Source organism: Marmota flaviventris, chromosome 19 (assembly GCF_047511675.1).
Source record: "Marmota flaviventris isolate mMarFla1 chromosome 19, mMarFla1.hap1, whole genome shotgun sequence".
Classification (NCBI taxonomy): Eukaryota; Metazoa; Chordata; class Mammalia; order Rodentia; family Sciuridae; genus Marmota; species Marmota flaviventris.
The window spans coordinates 6,708,551-6,726,081 of record NC_092516.1 but is presented as its reverse complement, the minus strand read 5'-3'; the positions used below and the strand labels follow the sequence as shown (position 1 = coordinate 6,726,081).

Below are 17,531 nucleotides of genomic sequence, written 5' to 3'. Positions count from 1 at the left end.
GAGACATGGAAGTGAGCTGGTGTAACCACAGCAGCACACCATGTGCCCTATGTCAAGGACACCATCTGGGAATGATCTCTGCTGTGCCTCCAGCCAGGGCCTCTGCAGACCCCTGCCTCAGCACTTGTCCCAAGACCCAGGACTCCCAGGAAGAGGACACATTTGGGACACTCCTGCAAGTCCTGACTGTCCTGCCTGGAGGGAGCTCCCTGAAGGCAGTGCTGGGGACCTCAACACTCCTCAAAACCCACCATGTCCCTGGGAGTGTTTCAGACACAGAGGGGTACCAGGCAAGCACACCCTCCACAGACCCCCTCCAGAAGCCTCTGGTCACAAGGACACTGGGATAGCCAACCCAGTGGTGTCTCTGTCTCCCTTTCCACTCATTCCTTTGACCCTCGGACAGTAACATTTGTCAAAGGCAGTTTCAGCTCGGTCAGGATTCGTATTGGTTGTCCTTCACCACAGCTTCGATGTGAGTGGGCAGCACTGAGCACAGCAAGACATCATGATTCAGCCCAGAGTCGGATGAAATCCTCTCATCTTCAGGAGCATTTATGAGCCTGGACAACATTGTGGTAAATTAAGTAAATTGGGTCCAGAAAGAGAGAAACTGAATGTCTTCGCTTATATGTTGAAGCTAAAAACACCTCATCTCAAAGAAGTAGAGAATGGAATGGGGTCACCAGAGGCTGGGAAGAAGGGGGAGGATGGTTACCAGGTGCAGGGGTGCAGTTACAGAGGAGGAATAAATTCTAAAGTGCTGCACCCAGTGAGGGAACTGTAGTTGGCAATTTATTGAATATAATATATAATATAATATAATATTATACTGAATATAATATAATGATAGATTAGCTAGTGTAGAGGATTTTGAATGTTCCCAACACAAAGAGGTGATAAAGGTTTGTGGTGATGAATATGATCCCTGCACATTGTATGCATGCATTGAAAAGTCACATTGTACTCATACCTATGTACAATTATGTGTCAGTTAAAGACAAAAAATATACCAGTGATCCAAGAGGCTGAGCAAGAAGATCTCAAGTTTGAGAACAGCCTAGGTAACTTAGTAGCAGGCCTGGCTCAAAAAATAAAGAGGGCTGGGGAGGTAGCTCAGCTGTAAGGCACTCTTGAGTTCAATTCCCAGTACCATTAAATAAATAAATTTAAATGTACATATAAATATATTTAATTTTTTTAAAAAATTAAGGCAATCCACTAATAGTGTGTACCTCCAATTTAAAGGGGAAAAAAGGCTCAACGAGGTCAGCGAAGGGGGCTTGCCGCTAGGGGGCAGCCTGAGCCGGTGGGGACCAGACTGCTGCCCGCTAGCAGACACAAAGCCCAAGGCCGTCACAAAGTCCCCAACAAAGTCCTGTGAAGGAATATGTTCCTGGCCTGGCAAACAAGGAGGAGGTGCTAATAGGCTTACCTGGGGGCTCCTGGCTGAAGGCCAGGTCCTTGGTCCTGGTGGAGCAAAGCGGGCAACAGAGAAGGCAGCCAGGAGACAAGAAAGGGGTTGTGAGGCTCACTGGCCGCTGCCCCATATCAAGGAGTGCAGAGGCTGACCAACCCCCGTAGCAGCTGAACCCAAGGGCTTCAGCATAGGCCCAGGGAGCTCCAGCTGGGAGAATGTGGTGGCCAGGGCTCCCGCCTGCTGCCTCTCCCCTAGGGGGCGCCAGCAGGGCCTGGAGCAGTAGGAAGCAGAGGGGGCGCCAGCAGGACCTGGAGCAGTAGGAAGCAGAGGGGCGCCAGGTTGCAGGAGAGAAGGCCATGAGCACTCGGGGCGAGAAGCTGCTGCTGCTGCTGGCGCTGCTACTGTCTCGGGTGGAACCCGAGGAGGAGAAGGGTGAGTGCAGGGGGCGCTGCTGGCAGCACTGGTGGCAATGGAGGGGATGACGGGTGCCGAGGTCAAGGGCGCTCACCTTCTCGCCTCCACCCAGAGTCGCTGGAAGTGGACCTGTTGTCAGGTAAGGCGCCCAGGATGCCCGCTACCTGTGTGACTGTGGTGCGCCTGCACCGGGGTGCAAAGGACGCCTCATCCGTTCCTCTCCCTCACCCCAGATTCGAGGACTCATCTGTGTTTGAAAGTAACGGGGCCCTGTGGGAGGGCTGGGCCTGCGGGCCACAGGGGAGGATCCCAGAACCACGTCTCCTTCCACAGCCAGACCCAGGATGCGCGGGGCCTCGCGCGGGGCCTCGATGGAGCCCCTCGGGGGCCAGGGACCCCGGGGGCAAGCCGGGCGGGGTGGGCCTGTCTCGTTCAACACAGCCACAGGTCCGTCTGACCATCCCAGGGCCATGCGGCCACCGGACCCTCCCGTCTCGCGTGGTGGGTGGAGAGAACGCGAGACTCGAGAGCTGGCCATGGCAAGGGAGCCTGCGCCTATGGGGCAGCCACATGTGCGGAGCCAGCCTGCTCAGCCGCCGCTGGGTGCTCACTGCCGCCCACTGCTTTGAAACGTGAGTCGGGGAGAGAGCTGGGGGCGGGTGGGAAGTGACCGTGGCCAGTGCCACACTTGAGCACCCATTTCAGGTGTACGCAGCCCAAGGCTCTTGTACTGAGCTCAAGGCTCTGCTGCAGCTGGTTGTACCCACCTGAGTTTCTGTGGGTGCCCCTGGAGGGAACCTTTGTCAGTTTCCTCCAGAATGTTCTTCCATTGCATTCCCATGCACCGTTGAGTGTATTGCTCACCTTTCCTTTCTCTCTCCCCTTTCTTTTCCTCCCACCCTCCACCTACCTTGCAGATGTATACCTCAGGAGTCCGGGGCTAAGGGGTGGGGCAGGTGCTGGCCAAGCAGCCTGACCTGTGGAGCTGTCTCCAGAGCAGCGGTTTGACTCAATCCTGCCCAGCACCCACACCACTACCCACATCTGTTCAGTTCTTTTGGGCTACATAGGGGTTCATGTCATTAGGACAGCTCTTGGAGGTGACAAGACCACTGGAGGGAGCCACGGTCCTCAGAGTGCCCAAAAGTGAGGGCTTTGGTTATGTCTGTCTTGAGGGCCCATCAGAGGGACTTGCTAATGGTGTTTGGGATGAGCAGGTGGTAGTGGCCCCGCAGTGTCCCATCAGGAAGGGGTGTAGGTGTACTCAGGTGGCCCGCTCTCTTCTCCCCCACCAGTTCTCTTGATCCCTTTGAGTGGACGGTCCAGTTTGGGGAGCTGACTTCTAGGCCAGGTATCTGGAACCTGCAAGCCTACTACAATCGTTACCAAGTGGAAGATATCTATCTGAACCCCCAATTCAAGGGGAAGGCACCCTATGACATTGCCCTGCTAAGGTTGGACTCCTCTGTCAAGTACACAAACCTTATCCAGCCTATTTGCATCGTTCCCTCCGCGTTGGAATTCGAGAACCGGACTGACTGCTGGGTGACCGGCTGGGGGGACATCAGAGAGGGTGAAGGTGAGGCTGGGGATAGGTGGGTCTGGGAGAAGGTACTACTCATCCCATTTAGCCACCAAGCTCAGCTGCCCCTCTCTGGACTTGGGCACCTGCTCAGCATTCTCTGCTCAGAGGCTTCTCTCCTCTTGCTCCCACTGCAAGGGCAGGAAGACAGGCTCATCCCCTTCCCTTGCAGACACCATGTGAGCCAGAAGGAAGGGGTGCAGAGGAGGCCGGCTTGGCCAGCCTGAGAGATGGGGGTCCTGAGGGTGTGGAGAAGAACCTCAGCCTTGCTTTATTCATGTGTCTTCCCACTTCCTCAGCCAGCCCACCACTGAGCCTCAGTGTGCCTTCTGCAGCCACCCCAGTTCCACTTGCCTGTCCCAGAGAGCTGAGCCCTTTCTTCTCAAAATTTCCAAGCCACAGGGTGTGGCCAGCACAGCTGCTCAGTAGGTTGAGGCAGGAGGATCTCAAGTTCAAGGCCAACCTGGGCAACTTAGTGAGACTGTCTTAAAATGAAAAAAAAAATTTAAGAGAGTGAGAGAGATTTTTTAATATTTATTTTTTAGTTTCCGGCGGACACAACATCTTTGTTTGTATGTGGTGCTGAGGATCGAGCTCTTAACCTCAGGGTAGCTCTGAGGTTTAACAGGGTTAGCACCCAAGCTCTTAGAAGTGTCCAATGTAGAAGAAGCACTATCTGTGTGTCAGCTCTTGTCATCCTTTACAGGGTCCTGTGGTAACTGGACGCAGACAGGAATTGGGTTCACATCAGGCTCTGACACTTCTCTGGTGCCTTTCTGGAGGTGACTTTTCCCCTGACCTGTTCTTTATCTGGGAGTGGGTCTTGATGCCCCACCATCCCAGAGGTGATGAAGGAACCTTGAAAGCACATGGTTCAAGCCTTGGAGGTGCCCCGGGTGTCATCAAGGAGAGAGCATCAATGGATGGCTCCCACCCTGTCTGGCATCTGGATGCTGCAGCAGGGCTTTGTTAATCATAAAACCATTTCAGCCATCTTAACCCCTCCCCTTATGCTTATTTTGACCGAGGAATCACCCCACTGCCTCAGGCAGGAGCTTTGTGTACATTCTACAGTGAGAGAAACTGAGTGTTGGCAGAGTGCTAACAGCCTGTACTTCCACTGGTCCCTCTTCCTTCCTTCCTTCTTCCTTCCTTCCTTCCTTTCTTCCTTTTCTTTATTTATTTTTTGGTACCAGAGATTGAAGACACAGATGGTAAACCACCAAGCAACATCCCCAGCCCTTTTTTAAAAAAATTTTTAAGATGTTGATGGATCTTTATTTTATTCATTTATTTATATGTGGTGCTGAGAATTGAACCCAGTGCCTCACACATGCTAGGGAAGTGCTCTACCACTGAGCCACAACCCCAGCCTGCTCCCAGATATAATATTTTATTTAGAGACAGGGTCTCACTGAGTTGCTTAGGGCCTTGCTAAATTGATGAGGCTTGGTTTGAACTTGTGATCCTTCTGCCTTAGCCTCCTAAGCCCCTGGGATTACAGGGGTGCATCACTGCACCTGTCTCCACAGGTCCCTCTTTGATATTGTTCTTTTGTGTGTTGCAGGGGTTGCTGGGGATTCAATCCAGGGCCTGGAACATGCACTCTACCACTGAGCTACACCCTAGCCTTCTTCTGTAACTTGTTGATTGTTCCTGAGTACAGGGCTGGAGCCCAGGCCCAGCAAGAGACAGTTGCAGGCATTGTTGGTGCCCAGGGTCACCCCTATCCAACAGCCTATGATGTCTCTCCTCAACCCCAGCAGAGAATCAAGTTGCCTGTTTCTCTGTCCCCTGTCCCCCACAGATCTGCCATCTCCTTACACCCTCCAGGAAGTGCAGGTCTCCATCATCAACACCACCATCTGTAACCACTTGTACCAAATGTCAGACTTCCGCTACAGCATCTGGGGAGACATGGTTTGTGCCGGACAGCTCGCAGGAGGCAAGGATTCCTGCTTCGTGAGTGTCACCCCAGCCCACCATGATCTTCTGCAACTATTATCCCACTTTTCCCAGCCCCAGGCCAAACATCAGCTTGTTACCCTATACCTCATTTGATCTCATGCTAATCCTGGGAGGTAGAGACTGTCCCACTTTGTAGATGCAGAAACTGAGGCTCTGTCCCTCCTGGGGAAGAGACAGTAGAACTCATACCCAGTCTCCTGGCTCCACAGCCACCCCTGCTCCCCCAGCCTCTCTGCAGGCCCCACCTACCCTGCCCAGGGCTGGGCTCACCCAGGCTTCTCCCCAGGGTGACTCAGGAGGACCCTTAGTCTGCGAACTGGAAGGGCTCTGGTATCAGATTGGAATTGTGAGCTGGGGAGTGGGCTGTGGTCGACCCAACCGGCCTGGAGTCTACACCAACGTTAGTCAGCACTTTGACTGGATCCGGATGCTGATAGCCCGTAATGGCATGCCCAGGCCTGACCCCTCCCCTGCACTGCTGTTCCTTACTCTGCTCTGGGTTCCCAGGCTCCTGGGACCAGTCTAAATGAACCTGGCCTTCGAGGGTTGGAACCTTCTGCTAGTTAAAGCTTTGGTCCTCTTCTGTTCTATTGGCTAATAAACACATTCAGCATTCTTCCAGACTTGGTGGCTTCCTTGACAGTTTCCTCCTGTTCACCCCTGTCCAGTTCAGCCCAAGACCTGTCCCCAGCTAACCAAAAGCTCGGCTAATGCAAACAGCAGAACCCTCTCCATTTAGTTCAATCAGATAATTTACAAGAGGGGTGTAGTTGTAAGGTGTCTGGGGGCTGGGAAGAGTGGGGGTGCAGGTGCTGGAGAGCATCCCAGTGTACACCATCATGCAAATGTCAGTCACTCTTTGTGTTACTCTGGTCCCCTAAAAGCCAAACTAGGACCAGGCCTTTGGTGCAGGTGAGGAAGTTGGGAAACTGAGGCAGGGAAGTACTGAGTTTATACAAACAGTTTCTCATTGTGGGTAATCTCAGCACTGGTTCACTGAGGACAAGGACAGCAGGGTTGGCATTCCTCCTGACCCCCAAGGCACGGGTGGTCCCAAGGCATGGGATTCTCCAGAGCAGGAGCTGACTCCAGCTGAGGCTGTCAATCTGGGCTTCACCAGTTGCAGCATCAGCAGGAAGTGGGGGGTGGGCCAGTGGGAAGGCACCCACCACCCTATCTGCATCCGAAGGCCCTCCTTAGTGTGGCCAAGAGACCTGCTCACCAGGGCAGCTTTGGTGGGGGGTCTCTAGCCTATTCAAGCAGAGTGGGTCTTGCAAGATCCCAAATGCTGTGAGAACAGAAGATGAAGATGCTGTGGCCAGATTCCTCTCTCCTGGTGCCACCCACAGCCCCACTTCCTGGAAAATACACACCCTGAAGCTCCTCTCAGGTGTGAGCTTGGGAGGAAAGCTAGAGAGGGCTTCTGACTCCCCACTCTGGGAGTAAGCCGCAAAGGATGTACTGCCCTCTCTACACCGTGGCCTGGTCTCCTCTCCCCCGTCTTGCGGTTCCCATAGAGAGATTAAAAACCCTTGTGGACAAGTTCCGTCAGCACTGAGCCCCACCGGCAGCCTCCTGTCCCAGCACTCCTGCGCCCTTACAGAGCCGCCCCTCTCCTCCAGGCCCCCCTGGCTGCTCCATCCGCACTGGCTGCGGGTCTTGTGTGTCCGCCCAGCCTGGCCTCTGCAGGTGCCCATTCTCCGTCTAGATCGCCCAGGCAGCCTCGGTGCAGCCTGCGCCCGCCTGCTGCTGGCTGGACCTGCTCCTACCGCACTTAACACCTCTGTCCCTTCATGCCCAATGCCTCGCGGGATGTGTTCCCCGCCGGGTGGCCTGCAGCCTGCAGCCGCCTGGAACTTGGAAGAGCGTTGGATCCTCCCGGCTGAGGTCTGCGCCCGGCGGGGCCGCGGGGGAGAACGCGCAGACACGTGGGTCCTGCCCAAGCGCGGCCCCTCCGCTGTGCAGCCCATGGGGGCGACCGCTCGTTGGACTGAGGGACCCCAGCCGGGACATCCTGCCGGGTCAGCGACTGGGGAGGAACAAGGGAGAGACGGCTGGGCAGACCCTGCAGCCCAAGGCGGGACGCCCCCTGCCGTCCGCCCCGCGCGCCCGTGGGGTTGAAGCTGCTGCGCGGCCCGCGGACCACGCGCCCGAGGCGGGACCCCGACAGCAGTGGCGCGGCTGCGGCCGCCGGGTCCGCCGTGCTCCGAAGGCAGGAGTCAGGGGGAGAAACTGCGGCACCGCCCAGGGCCGCCCCAGGGCCTCCGCGTCCTCCGTCGGATAAGGGCCCCGGCCGGCCAGCCCTAACAGTCCCTCGGCTGCGCCTCCCAGCGGGGCGACCCTGAGTCCCGCGTCGCGTCCCCGCCGCGACCAGCGGTGCTGGCCTTGCAGTGAGTCTGAACTCACCAGCAGCGGCCTTGGAGACACACCCTTCCCTTTGCCTCACTCACGCTGGAGAAGGAAACTGCGTCAGGGGTCGGGGGACCCCATCTGGAGAGGTCCTGTGCCATTTGGATCCAATGCCGGTCTTTTGCGGTACCGATTGGCGCGAGTACGGATCAGGAACTTCAGTCTCCGCTTGGGGACTTTTAGGCCTTTTGGGTCCACGTGGTGTGTTTGGGGTAGTGAGCAGCTTGACACAGCCAGGGAAGGCCGCAGTCCAGTTTCTCCTCTCCGGGAACTTGTTTTGGAAAGGTGCCCTGTTTATTCGGGTTTCCTTCGGTGGGTCGGTGGGTCGGTGGTGCCCTCTGAGAACTCCTGCAGGCGCGTCCTGGTCAACTTACAGCACTCAGCCTGAATCTAAGCAAAAGACGGTCTCTTCAGTAATAGACCTGGCTCTGGTATTTTTTTGGAATAAAAAAACAATTTGAAAGTAGTTCCTGAAGACAGCATTGGACAGGATTTTATTCAAACTCACCAAGGTTAAATTGCCCCTGGATTCATAGACACGGCTGGGGTGTGGGGAGCAGGCTATGGCTCCTTTTTTTTTTTTTTTTTTTTTTTCCTTAGTAGAGACTTTTCTGCTCACATTTTGTCATTTTGTTTTAACATCATGGAGGTTTGTTTATTTATTTTGGTCCCCGGGATTGAACCCAGGGGACCTTAACCACTGAGCCACATCCATCCCTTTGTATTTTATTTAGAGACAGGGTCTCACTGAGTTGCTTAAGCCCTTACTAAATTGCCCGGGCTGGCTTTGAACTTCCAATTCTCCTGCTTCAGCCTCCTGAGCCGCTGGAATTACAGGCATGTGCCACAGGCGCTGACTCTTCACTGGCTTTTTTGTTTGTTTGCTTGTGTTTTAGTTGTAGATGGACAAAATGCCTTTATTTTATTTATTATTTTTATGTGGTGCTGAGGATCGAATCCAGTGCCTCACATATGGTAGGAAACGCTCTGCTACTGAGCCACAACCCCAGCCCCACAACTTGTAGCTTTCTTAAAAAAGTAAATGAGGGCTGAGGTTGTGGCTCAGCGGTAGAGCACTCGCCTAGCACATGCAAGGCGCTAGGTTCAATCATCAGCACCACATAAAAATAAATAAAGGCATGTGTCCAACAACAACTAAAAAAATATTTTTTAAAAAAAAAAAGTAAATTGACTTTTGGGTTCTGTCTGCTTAGATTAATACTTTTGTTTGATTGGCATGCCTAAGATATTTCTGCGAATGGTTTTAAGTTACTTCTTGAACTGAAATTACAGGTTTACATGAATGCATTGGATTTTTTTTTTCCCTTCTGCCTAGACAAAGATAATTTTGTTATTCAAGTTTGCTTGGAAATTTGTACTTTTAGTTAACCCTAGGCAGAATGCAAACATGTAAGTTTACTTGGATTCATTTGAGACCGGACCCAAAGGAGCAAAAATGTAAATCAGGCTTTTTAAAATGCAAGCAGCTGTGGCCCAACTCTGTGCTTGCCTGTAATTCCAGAGACTTAGGAAGCTGAGGCAGAAAGATAGCAGATTTGAGGCCAACTTGGGAAACAGGGTGGGCTGGAGAGCTGAGGGACTCTCATTCCCCAGAAGGGCTCCAGGTAGGAGGAAGAGCAAGATATTGGGAGGGCTAGGGCCATCTTGCACTGCACTTGTACACCTGACTGGTCTTGGGGCCTGAGTTCCCAGACACTCTGGGAAGAAGGAGATGATTGCAGCTCCTGGGCTCCTGGGCTCATGCTGGGGTGGGGCTGGGCTCACACCTGTCCTCCAAACTTGGGCAGGGCCTAAGGCCTCCACACAATGCCTGAGAACAGGGGTCCAGGCCTGCATGATCTGGGGTCCTTGACCCAGCTCCCAGGGCCTCCCCCCCCCCCCCCCCGCTCTTGTCCTGGAATCACAATACCCACCTTTCACTGGGTGCTAGCTGCTAGCTAAAGTACTGAGTGCCTGGCCTGACACCTCCTGTAGGACATACCCCCTGCCCCCAAGAGCTCTTATGACCCCCAACTGTGCAGCAGAGGAACTGAGACTGCAGGGTGAGGACCTGCTGAGTCCCACAGGAATGGGCAAAAAATTCTACCTTCTGCTCTGTGCTGCAGCTGACTGTGTCTCTGTGGGCTGGATGGGCAGTGGAGCTGTAGAGCTCAGAACCTGCCACAGGCATCTTGGACAAGCACACCCACTCAGCCCTGTTGGTCATTGACCTTCCATCCCCAGGCTCTGTGGGCCTTAGGTGGGCCAGGACACCAGGGGTGAGAGAGGTAAACTCATTATTCAAGGACACTGGATCCCAACAGGAAAAATGGAAGTACCTGCCCTCTGACCACCCACAGCCAGCGCCTTGACATCTGCCCACTTGCCACCAGGGGGCGGCAGTGGACCTGTCTCTTGGGATCAGGGACCTCCCAGATGTGCTGCTGGGCTTGGCACTGGGGCTGCCCTCCACCTCACCTCCAGGTAACCAACTTCCAAGGGCCTCAGTGCCCCAGGGACAGGATGACCCACTGAGCACCCAAATGCTGCAGTGCAGTGGAAATCATGCATGGTGACAACCCTGGTGTGACGGCTTCTCCACTTGTTCATTTTCATCTCTAACTGATCTCCTGAATTCTGAGAGAGGAAATGTGGATTTTAGTTGCTTTGAGTATTTTGAACGCTTTTTTGCTTATGTCCCAAGACCTCTGCTCTGGGGACACAGAGGGACATGCCTCCTACATCTTTTAGTGGAATGCAACTTTTTTAAAAATTTTGTTTTTAGATGTTGATGGACCTTTATTTTATTCATTTATTTATATGCAGTGTTGAGAATCGAGCCCAGTGTCTCACACATGCTCTACCACTGAGCCCCAGCCCCAGCCCCTGAATGCAACTTTTGTCTATGGAAAAGATCCTCAGTTTTCAAACCAAAGACCTCTAGCCTTGGACATGTTTTATCTGACATTAAAATTTCCTCATCTGATTTCATCTTTTGTGCAGTTCTTTCAATAATGTATATTAAAGCTGAAACAGAAAGAAAGCATTTAGAAAGAAATGGCAGGCTGGGGATGTAGCTCACTGATAGAACACCTGCCTAGCATGCACAAGTCCCTGGGTGTGATCACTGGTACCACCAACAAAAATCAAATAGAAAGAAGTGACCAAAAAAAAAAAAAAAAACAACAACAACTTTCTCCACCTACTTCTGTTTGCACTCACAGAAATGTACTTGCTGGCATTTTGTAAGAAAGTCCAGTGTTGCTGAGTGTGATGGCCCACACCTGTGATGCCAGAGACTTGTGGGGTTGAGGTAGGAGGAGTGCAAGTTCAAGGCCAGCCTCAGCAAGTTGGCAAGACCCTGCTGCAAAATAAAAATAAAAAAGGACTGTGAGTGTAGCTTAGTGCCTCTGGGTTCAATCTCCAGGATCATTAAGGAAAAAAAAAAAGAAGAAGAACAAGAACAAGAAAAAGATACTCTCATAGTCTCACCAACCCAAAGATGGACTTTGTGATTTCAAAAGAAACTGAAGTTTCACATGATTCAGAAACCTTATATGGATAAAGACACAATCCTCCCACTTGAGGAGTTTCTGTACTGTGCAGGGCAGTTTCCAATGGATGAGTAAATCTCCTTTGAAGACATCACCACAGTCCTTGTCATATCCATCATCCTCTGCCTCAGTGAGCTGCTTGCTCCCAGAGGTGCTCTGTGAGCTGCAGCCATCGTGATTGACCCTCTCTGTGCTCATAGCTCCTCTGCTGAGTGTGATGCTGAGGAGGTGACTCTCCCTGGCTCTGGTGACCTATTTCCTGAGAGAGGCAAGAGCCTTCCAAGTCCTCCCCTCTGAGGGTGCCCATTACTTGCTTCAGCCCATGTGGTGTCAGGAATGTTCCAAGTGCAGCTAATGCACTGCATCTTCAGACTGGCTCAGTCTGGACATTCCCCTGCTGCAGAGGCCATCTTTACCTTCTCATTTATTTATTTACCCATTTACATATGGCACTGGTAGCTGAACCCAGATTCTTGCACAAGGTAGGCAAATGTTCTATCCCTGAGTTAAATTCCCACACCCCCGGGGGATGGGGGGGTCAGTCTCTTTCTCTCTCTCTTTTTCCCTTTCTATTTATTAAGACAGGGCTCCCAAAGACTTGGGATGTTCCTGCCTCATCCTTCTGAGCTACTGGGATTACAAGCATTCGCCACCACTTCTGGCTGAATCTGTCTTTACAGCCTTCTCTTGTGGAATCCCTCCTCCAAATCCTTGCTCTGCCTTCTGAGTTCCTTTCTTTGTTTTCTTTTCCAGCTTACCACTGCATTTCTTACTTAGCTATGACCAAATTAGTGCTGAGCCCTTCTGCTACAATGTTCTGCTCAGCAGTGATATTTTAAACTTCTCCACACTCTCTTTTCTCCAGTTGCTCCTTTCCTGGACAATCCTTGCCTCCTCCTGGAAGACTCCTCCTGAATCTTTCTGAGGGACACTAGTTCCAAGTTTCCCAGTTGTAGAGGGGTGTAGTGGTGAATGCTGGTAATCCCAGTGACGGGAAGGCTGAGGCAGGAGGATCCCACATCCAGCACAGCCTCGGTGACTGAACTGTCTGAAACTTTGTTTAAAAGGGCTGGGGGTGTGGCTGGGCGTTAGAGCATCCCCAGGCTCTATCTCGGGTATGAAAAACAAAATAAGTAGTTTCCCAGTTGTCTGCTCTCCGTGGATTATCTGGGCTTCCTCTGTGGTCAGCTGACCTCCCTGCAACAGACCCTCTGATGAAGGCCCAAGTTCTCCTGGAACATTCTCCATTCTCCTTGTTGGGCCGTCCAGGGCCAACTCAGCAGGAGCAGGGTGTTCCAATCCAGCGCAGTCCAAGCAAAGCACTGGCCCTTGAGCAGCTCTGGGGAGACCACAGGTGCCCTTGGATGATCCTTCCTGAGGAGTGTCCCTGCAACCTTGGAGAATGGTGCCACTCCGGGTCCCACTAACATTGGGATTCCCCGAGGGGCTTGGGCCACACGCAGAGACTGAGTAACCAAGGTTCCCACCTGGGCATCTCATGCCTCCCTGACCACGCCTCAGTACAGCCCTGGTGACCAGAAGCTGCTGTCTTCCCTTGTGGCACTCCTTTGGGCCAGCAGTCTCAGGTCCACTCTGGGAGAATTCAGCCCTGTCCACTGGCCTCTGCTGGGGAACACATCTGGAGAGAGGCTCACGCTTGTGTCCTCACCCAGGAGCACACTGACTCTTCTGAGTTCTATGGGACCCGATGGGGACTCTCTGACCCAGGGGGTGTTGGTGCTGATGCCTGGCTGGCTGTCCACTCACAAGTGGGACTGGTACACTGACCCCACTCCCACAGGAAGCAGAGGCCCTGGAGGCCCGGGCAGTTGTGTGAGGCCCACTGCAGGCAGCAGGCAGAGAAGGAGCTCGAGCCCTGTGCATGGTCGCAGCCCAGCTCCGTGGTTGCAAAGGAGCAGCACCTTTCGCAGGAGGCGCCACACTGCTGACTCCAGATCAGCCTGCCAGGAGGAGGTGCTAGTGGGCTTCCCGGGGGGCTCCTGGCTGAGGGCCATGTCCTTGTTCCTGGGGGAGTTGTGGGTGGGGGAAAGAGGGCATCAGAGGAGGCAGCTAGCGCTCATGGGCTGCAGACAAGAAAGGGGTGTTGGGGTTCACTGGCTGCAGCACCACATCAAGACGTGTGCCAGCTGACCAACTCCTGTAGGAGCAGAAGGCACTGTGGTCCCCAAGGGTCCCTTGGTCCCAGGGAGCTCATCTGGGTGAAGGTGGTGGCCAGGGCTTCCAGCCTGCTGCCTCTCCCGCAGGGGGCGCCGGCAGGATCTGGAGCGGAGCTGCAGGGAGCCCAGGGGGCGCCAGGCTGCAGAAGAGGCCATGGGCGAGAGGAGCTGCCCACTTCTGCCGCCGCTGCTGCTGCTGGCGCTGCTGTGGCGCCCGGGACTGGAGAAGCAGGGTGAATTCAGGGGGCGCTGCTGGCAGGGCGGGGCGACGGGGGCCGCGGGCATCGTGGAGGTCAGGGGCGCTCACCTCCTGGCCTCCACGCAGACTCGCAGGAAGAGAACCCGCAGGCAGGTAAGGCGCCCCCGACGAGCCCCCTGCGCGGTGAGCGGGCGTCGGATGCAGAGGACGGTGCGAGGACGCCTCATCTCTCCCTCTCCTCCGCCTCAGGTCCCATGAGCACCCTGCTGCTCTCAAGTAACGGCCGGTCCCTGGGGAGGGGCGGGTGGGCGCGTCCCCAGAGGCCCCCGGCCCAGTGGTGGGCCTGCCCCGCGAGCTCACCGCGTGTCTGCCCCAGGGCCCTGCGGCCGCCGGGAGGTCCGCCCTCTGATCGTGGGCGGAGTGGAGTCCTCGCGCGGGCGCTGGCCGTGGCAGGCCCTGGTGCGTGTGCGCAATGTCAAGACGTGCGGAGGGAGCCTGCTCAGCCGCCGCTGGGTGCTGTCGGCCGCGCACTGCTTCAGAAGGTGAGTCTGGGCGTCCACTGGGAAGGCGACCTCCCTTCTTGCACTGGGGCGCTCTTGTTTGTTGATAGGGCTTCGTGTTTTCCTTTGCTTCAAGCAGGGCTGCAACTGGTAACAGACAAATGACTTTATAAATGACTTTCCCTGGCATCCCTGGAGATGACCCTGTTCAAATTCTAGCATCACTTTTTACCAAAACATTATTGTGCATTTTTCTTGTAATTTTCTCTTCTCTTTCTAACCAAATGGAACCACCATAGTTTCACCTCCCAATGGAGTGGGAGGCTTGAGTTGAGGAGGGAGCTATGCTGGTCACCCAGTCGGCCAGTGGAGCTCTCCCCACCCAGCTGTTTGACTTCCAGTCCGAGGACCAGCACTGGCCTCACATCTGCTTTGTTCTTTCTGAGTGGCACATGTATACTCCTACAAGACTGTGCTCTATGTCCTTAGGACAGCTGTGGGAGGTGACAAGACACTAGGGGGAGCCACACTCCTGCTCCTCCCACCTCAGTACTCAGGTTGTGGCCTGTCTTGGTCTGAAGTTTCTACATGGGTCCCTTGAGCCCATAAGAAGGACTTGCCATGGACACTAATGGTGTCCATAATGAGGAAGTAGTAGCAGCCCCACAGCATCACCCCAGCCCAGGTGTGCTCAGATGGCCAGGCCCCCTTCCCTGGGCCCTGGAGGTCGCTCTCTTCTCCCCTGCCAGGTTCTCTCGTGCTTCCAGGTGGATAGTCCAGCTTGGTGAGCTGACTCTCCGCCAATCTTTCTGGAGCCTGCGGGCCCACCGAAACCGGTACAGAGTGAAGGACATCATTGTGAACCCCCAGGCTAGAGGAAAGTTCCATGACATCGCCCTGCTGAGGCTGGCCTCCTCGGTCACCTACAGCAAGTACATCCAGCCCGTCTGTGTCCTGTCTTCTACCTTCATGTTCCTGCACCGGTCTGACTGCTGGGTGACTGGTTGGGGAGTCATCCATGAGAATATGGGTAAGGTTGGGGACAGAGGGCTGGGCTGGGCACTATCCTCATCCCATTTAGCCACCAGGTCCAGCTGCCCCTCCTGGACCTGGGCACCCGCTCAGCATTCTCTCCTCAGGGCCTGCCCTCCTCTTGCTCCCACTGCAAGGGCAGGAAGACAGGCTCTGTCCCCTTCCCTTGCAGACACTGTGTGGGCCAGAAGGCAGGGGTGCAAGGGGGGCCGGCTTGGCATGTGCCTTTGCTAGCCAGTAGGGGTGGCAGGCTCAGGACAGCCTCCTGCCAAGGGCCTCTGCCGTTAACTTCCTTCCACTGTGATTTAGTTCACAAACCCAAACTTATAGCCAGCAGTGGCGAAGCAGGCTGTTCAGAGATCTGCGGGGCGTTCCCAAAGCTGTGCGGCCATCCTGGCACCCTCTACCTCAGAACAGCTCCATCTCAGCAGGAGTCCCCGCCCTCCTTGATCATTCCTCTCCGTGCCTGGTGGCCTGGGCTCATTGCCCCTGGCAACCACCGCCTGCCCAAACCACCGCCTGCCCTCTGCCTGCATGGATTGCCTGCTCTGGACATTCCTTGCCAATGCAGCCACAGAGCGTGTGGCCTTTTGCATCTGCTTCTTGCACATGCTGTCGTGTCTCCCAGGGTCGTCCCATTTGCTTGTCTCTCAATCCTGCATCCCTCTTTTTTTCCTTTCTTTTATTTATTTAAAAAATATTTTTAGTTATCAATGGACTTTTATTTATTTATATGTGATGCTGAGGATCGAACCCATTGCCTCACACACGCTAAGCAAGTGCTCTATCACTGCACTACAACCCCAGGCCCCCCCCGACTCTCAATCTCTCTCTCTCCCCTTTTTTTTTTTTTTTTTTGATATCTAATTCACAGAACGTTAAGTTGGCCACTTAACATGTACAACTTGTATATTCTCTACCTGGGCAGCAGGGGTGGCATCTTTATTGTCTAATTAGGATATCAAATTTCAGGGTAGCTGCAACTGCCTGTCCTTCCGCCGGGTCCCCTCGGATCTTGATGACTGCCCTCAATGTGGAGCGGTCACCCTGGACCTCTCCACTGCTACAAGGTGTGGGCTGGGCACACACATCCTGCTCTGCTCTAGATGGCAAAGGAGAGGCTGATTTTGCTTTCTGTCTCTGTCCTACCCCAGTACCTCTGCCACCCCCCTACCACCTCCGGGAAGTGCAGGTCACCATCTTCAACAACAGCAGGTGCAGGGAGCTGTTCGCGTTGCCCTTTCAGCGCAGCTCCATCAGTTTTGACATGCTTTGTGCTGGTGCTGAGAATGGCAGCAGGGATACCTGCCACGTGAGTGCCCACCCCATGAGGAAATCATACCCACCCTGCCCCAGGCCTGAGAGCAGGCTCCGAGCCCCCACCAGCCCACACCTGGAGTAAAGCAATGGCAGTCCTTATTCACCAGCCTACAAAACATACTGCTCATTCTCCACTGGTGGTGCCTCCTCCCACACCCGGTCAGCCCCTGGAGGTAGAGACTGAGGCCCCACTTTGCAGATGCAGAAACTGAGGCTCTGTCTCTGCTGGGGAGCAGGGAATAGGACTCACACCCCTCCTGCCAGCTGCACTGCCACCCTGCTCCCCCAGCCTCTCTGCAGGCTCCACCCACCTGCCCTGGTTGGGCTCACCCAGGCTTCTCCCCAGGGTGACTCAGGAGGACCCTTAGTCTGCGACTTGGAAGGGCTGTGGTATCAGATTGGAATTGTGAGCTGGGGAGTGGGCTGTGGTCGACCCAACCGGCCTGGAGTCTACACCAACGTCAGTCTACACTTTGACTGGATCCGGATGCTGGTATCCCGTAATGACATACCCAGGCCTGACCCCTCCCGTGCACTGTTGTTCCTTACTCTGCCCTGGGCTCCCAGGCTCCTGGGGCCAGCCTGAGCATACCTGATCCCATGAAGGTACTGTGGGAACCATAGCTCTGCACCTTCCCCATCCCGTGGACACCCAGTATTGTGTGGTGACAGCTTCCCAGACCAGCCCCTTTCCCCTGCTGTCTTGTTTGCTAATAAACACTTATGCATACTCAGGTTGACAATCCAGAACATGATGGGCACCCTGTGCTTCCTGGACCATTGTCTGTATTACCCATGACCTGTGCAGCCCAGGACCTGTCCCTAACTCCTAATCTTGTCCAGCTGTTGGTCACAGACAGCTGAACCCTTTCCAGTCAGTTCACCCAGAAAGTTGATTTGTGGGAAGAGGGTCATAGCCCCAGGGTGTCTGGGAACTTGGAAGTCTGGGGAAGGGT

At 54.4% G+C, this 17,531-nt stretch overlaps 2 protein-coding genes across 2 annotated transcripts; both read left to right on the top strand.

Moving 5' to 3' along the window:
• The first annotated feature begins 1,776 nt into the window (after window positions 1–1,776).
• LOC114096979 (testisin-like) lies at window positions 1,777–5,910 on the top strand. The gene is made up of 6 exons (XM_027940693.2): window positions 1,777–1,852; window positions 1,947–2,093; window positions 2,301–2,466; window positions 3,130–3,413; window positions 5,224–5,378; window positions 5,671–5,910. Exons 1-6 carry the CDS (start codon window positions 1,777–1,779, stop codon window positions 5,908–5,910), a joined length of 1,068 nt encoding a protein of 355 aa, XP_027796494.1.
• Window positions 5,911–7,196: 1,286 nt separating this feature from the next.
• LOC114096980 (serine protease 41-like) lies at window positions 7,197–17,161 on the top strand. The gene is made up of 7 exons (XM_071605753.1): window positions 7,197–7,312; window positions 13,612–13,757; window positions 13,850–13,999; window positions 14,100–14,265; window positions 14,973–15,253; window positions 16,410–16,567; window positions 16,922–17,161. Exons 1-7 carry the CDS (start codon window positions 7,197–7,199, stop codon window positions 17,159–17,161), a joined length of 1,257 nt encoding a protein of 418 aa, XP_071461854.1.
• The last annotated feature ends 370 nt before the right edge of the window (window positions 17,162–17,531 follow it).

What these genes read in the sequence shown, in the direction of transcription:
- LOC114096979 (XM_027940693.2), top strand. Translation starts at nt 1,777, where the DNA reads ATGAGCACTCGGGGCGAGAAGCTGCTGCTGCTGCTGGCGCTGCTACTG. An exon ending in GGAACCCGAGGAGGAGAAGG is followed by an intron (nt 1,853 to 1,946) that starts GTGAGTGCAGGG and finishes GCCTCCACCCAG; the next exon opens with AGTCGCTGGAAGTGGACCTG. An exon ending in GAGGCAAGGATTCCTGCTTC is followed by an intron (nt 5,379 to 5,670) that starts GTGAGTGTCACC and finishes GCTTCTCCCCAG; the next exon opens with GGTGACTCAGGAGGACCCTT.
- LOC114096980 (XM_071605753.1), top strand. Translation starts at nt 7,197, where the DNA reads ATGTGTTCCCCGCCGGGTGGCCTGCAGCCTGCAGCCGCCTGGAACTTG. An exon ending in CCCGGGACTGGAGAAGCAGG is followed by an intron (nt 13,758 to 13,849) that starts GTGAATTCAGGG and finishes GCCTCCACGCAG; the next exon opens with ACTCGCAGGAAGAGAACCCG. An exon ending in GAGCACCCTGCTGCTCTCAA is followed by an intron (nt 14,000 to 14,099) that starts GTAACGGCCGGT and finishes TGTCTGCCCCAG; the next exon opens with GGCCCTGCGGCCGCCGGGAG.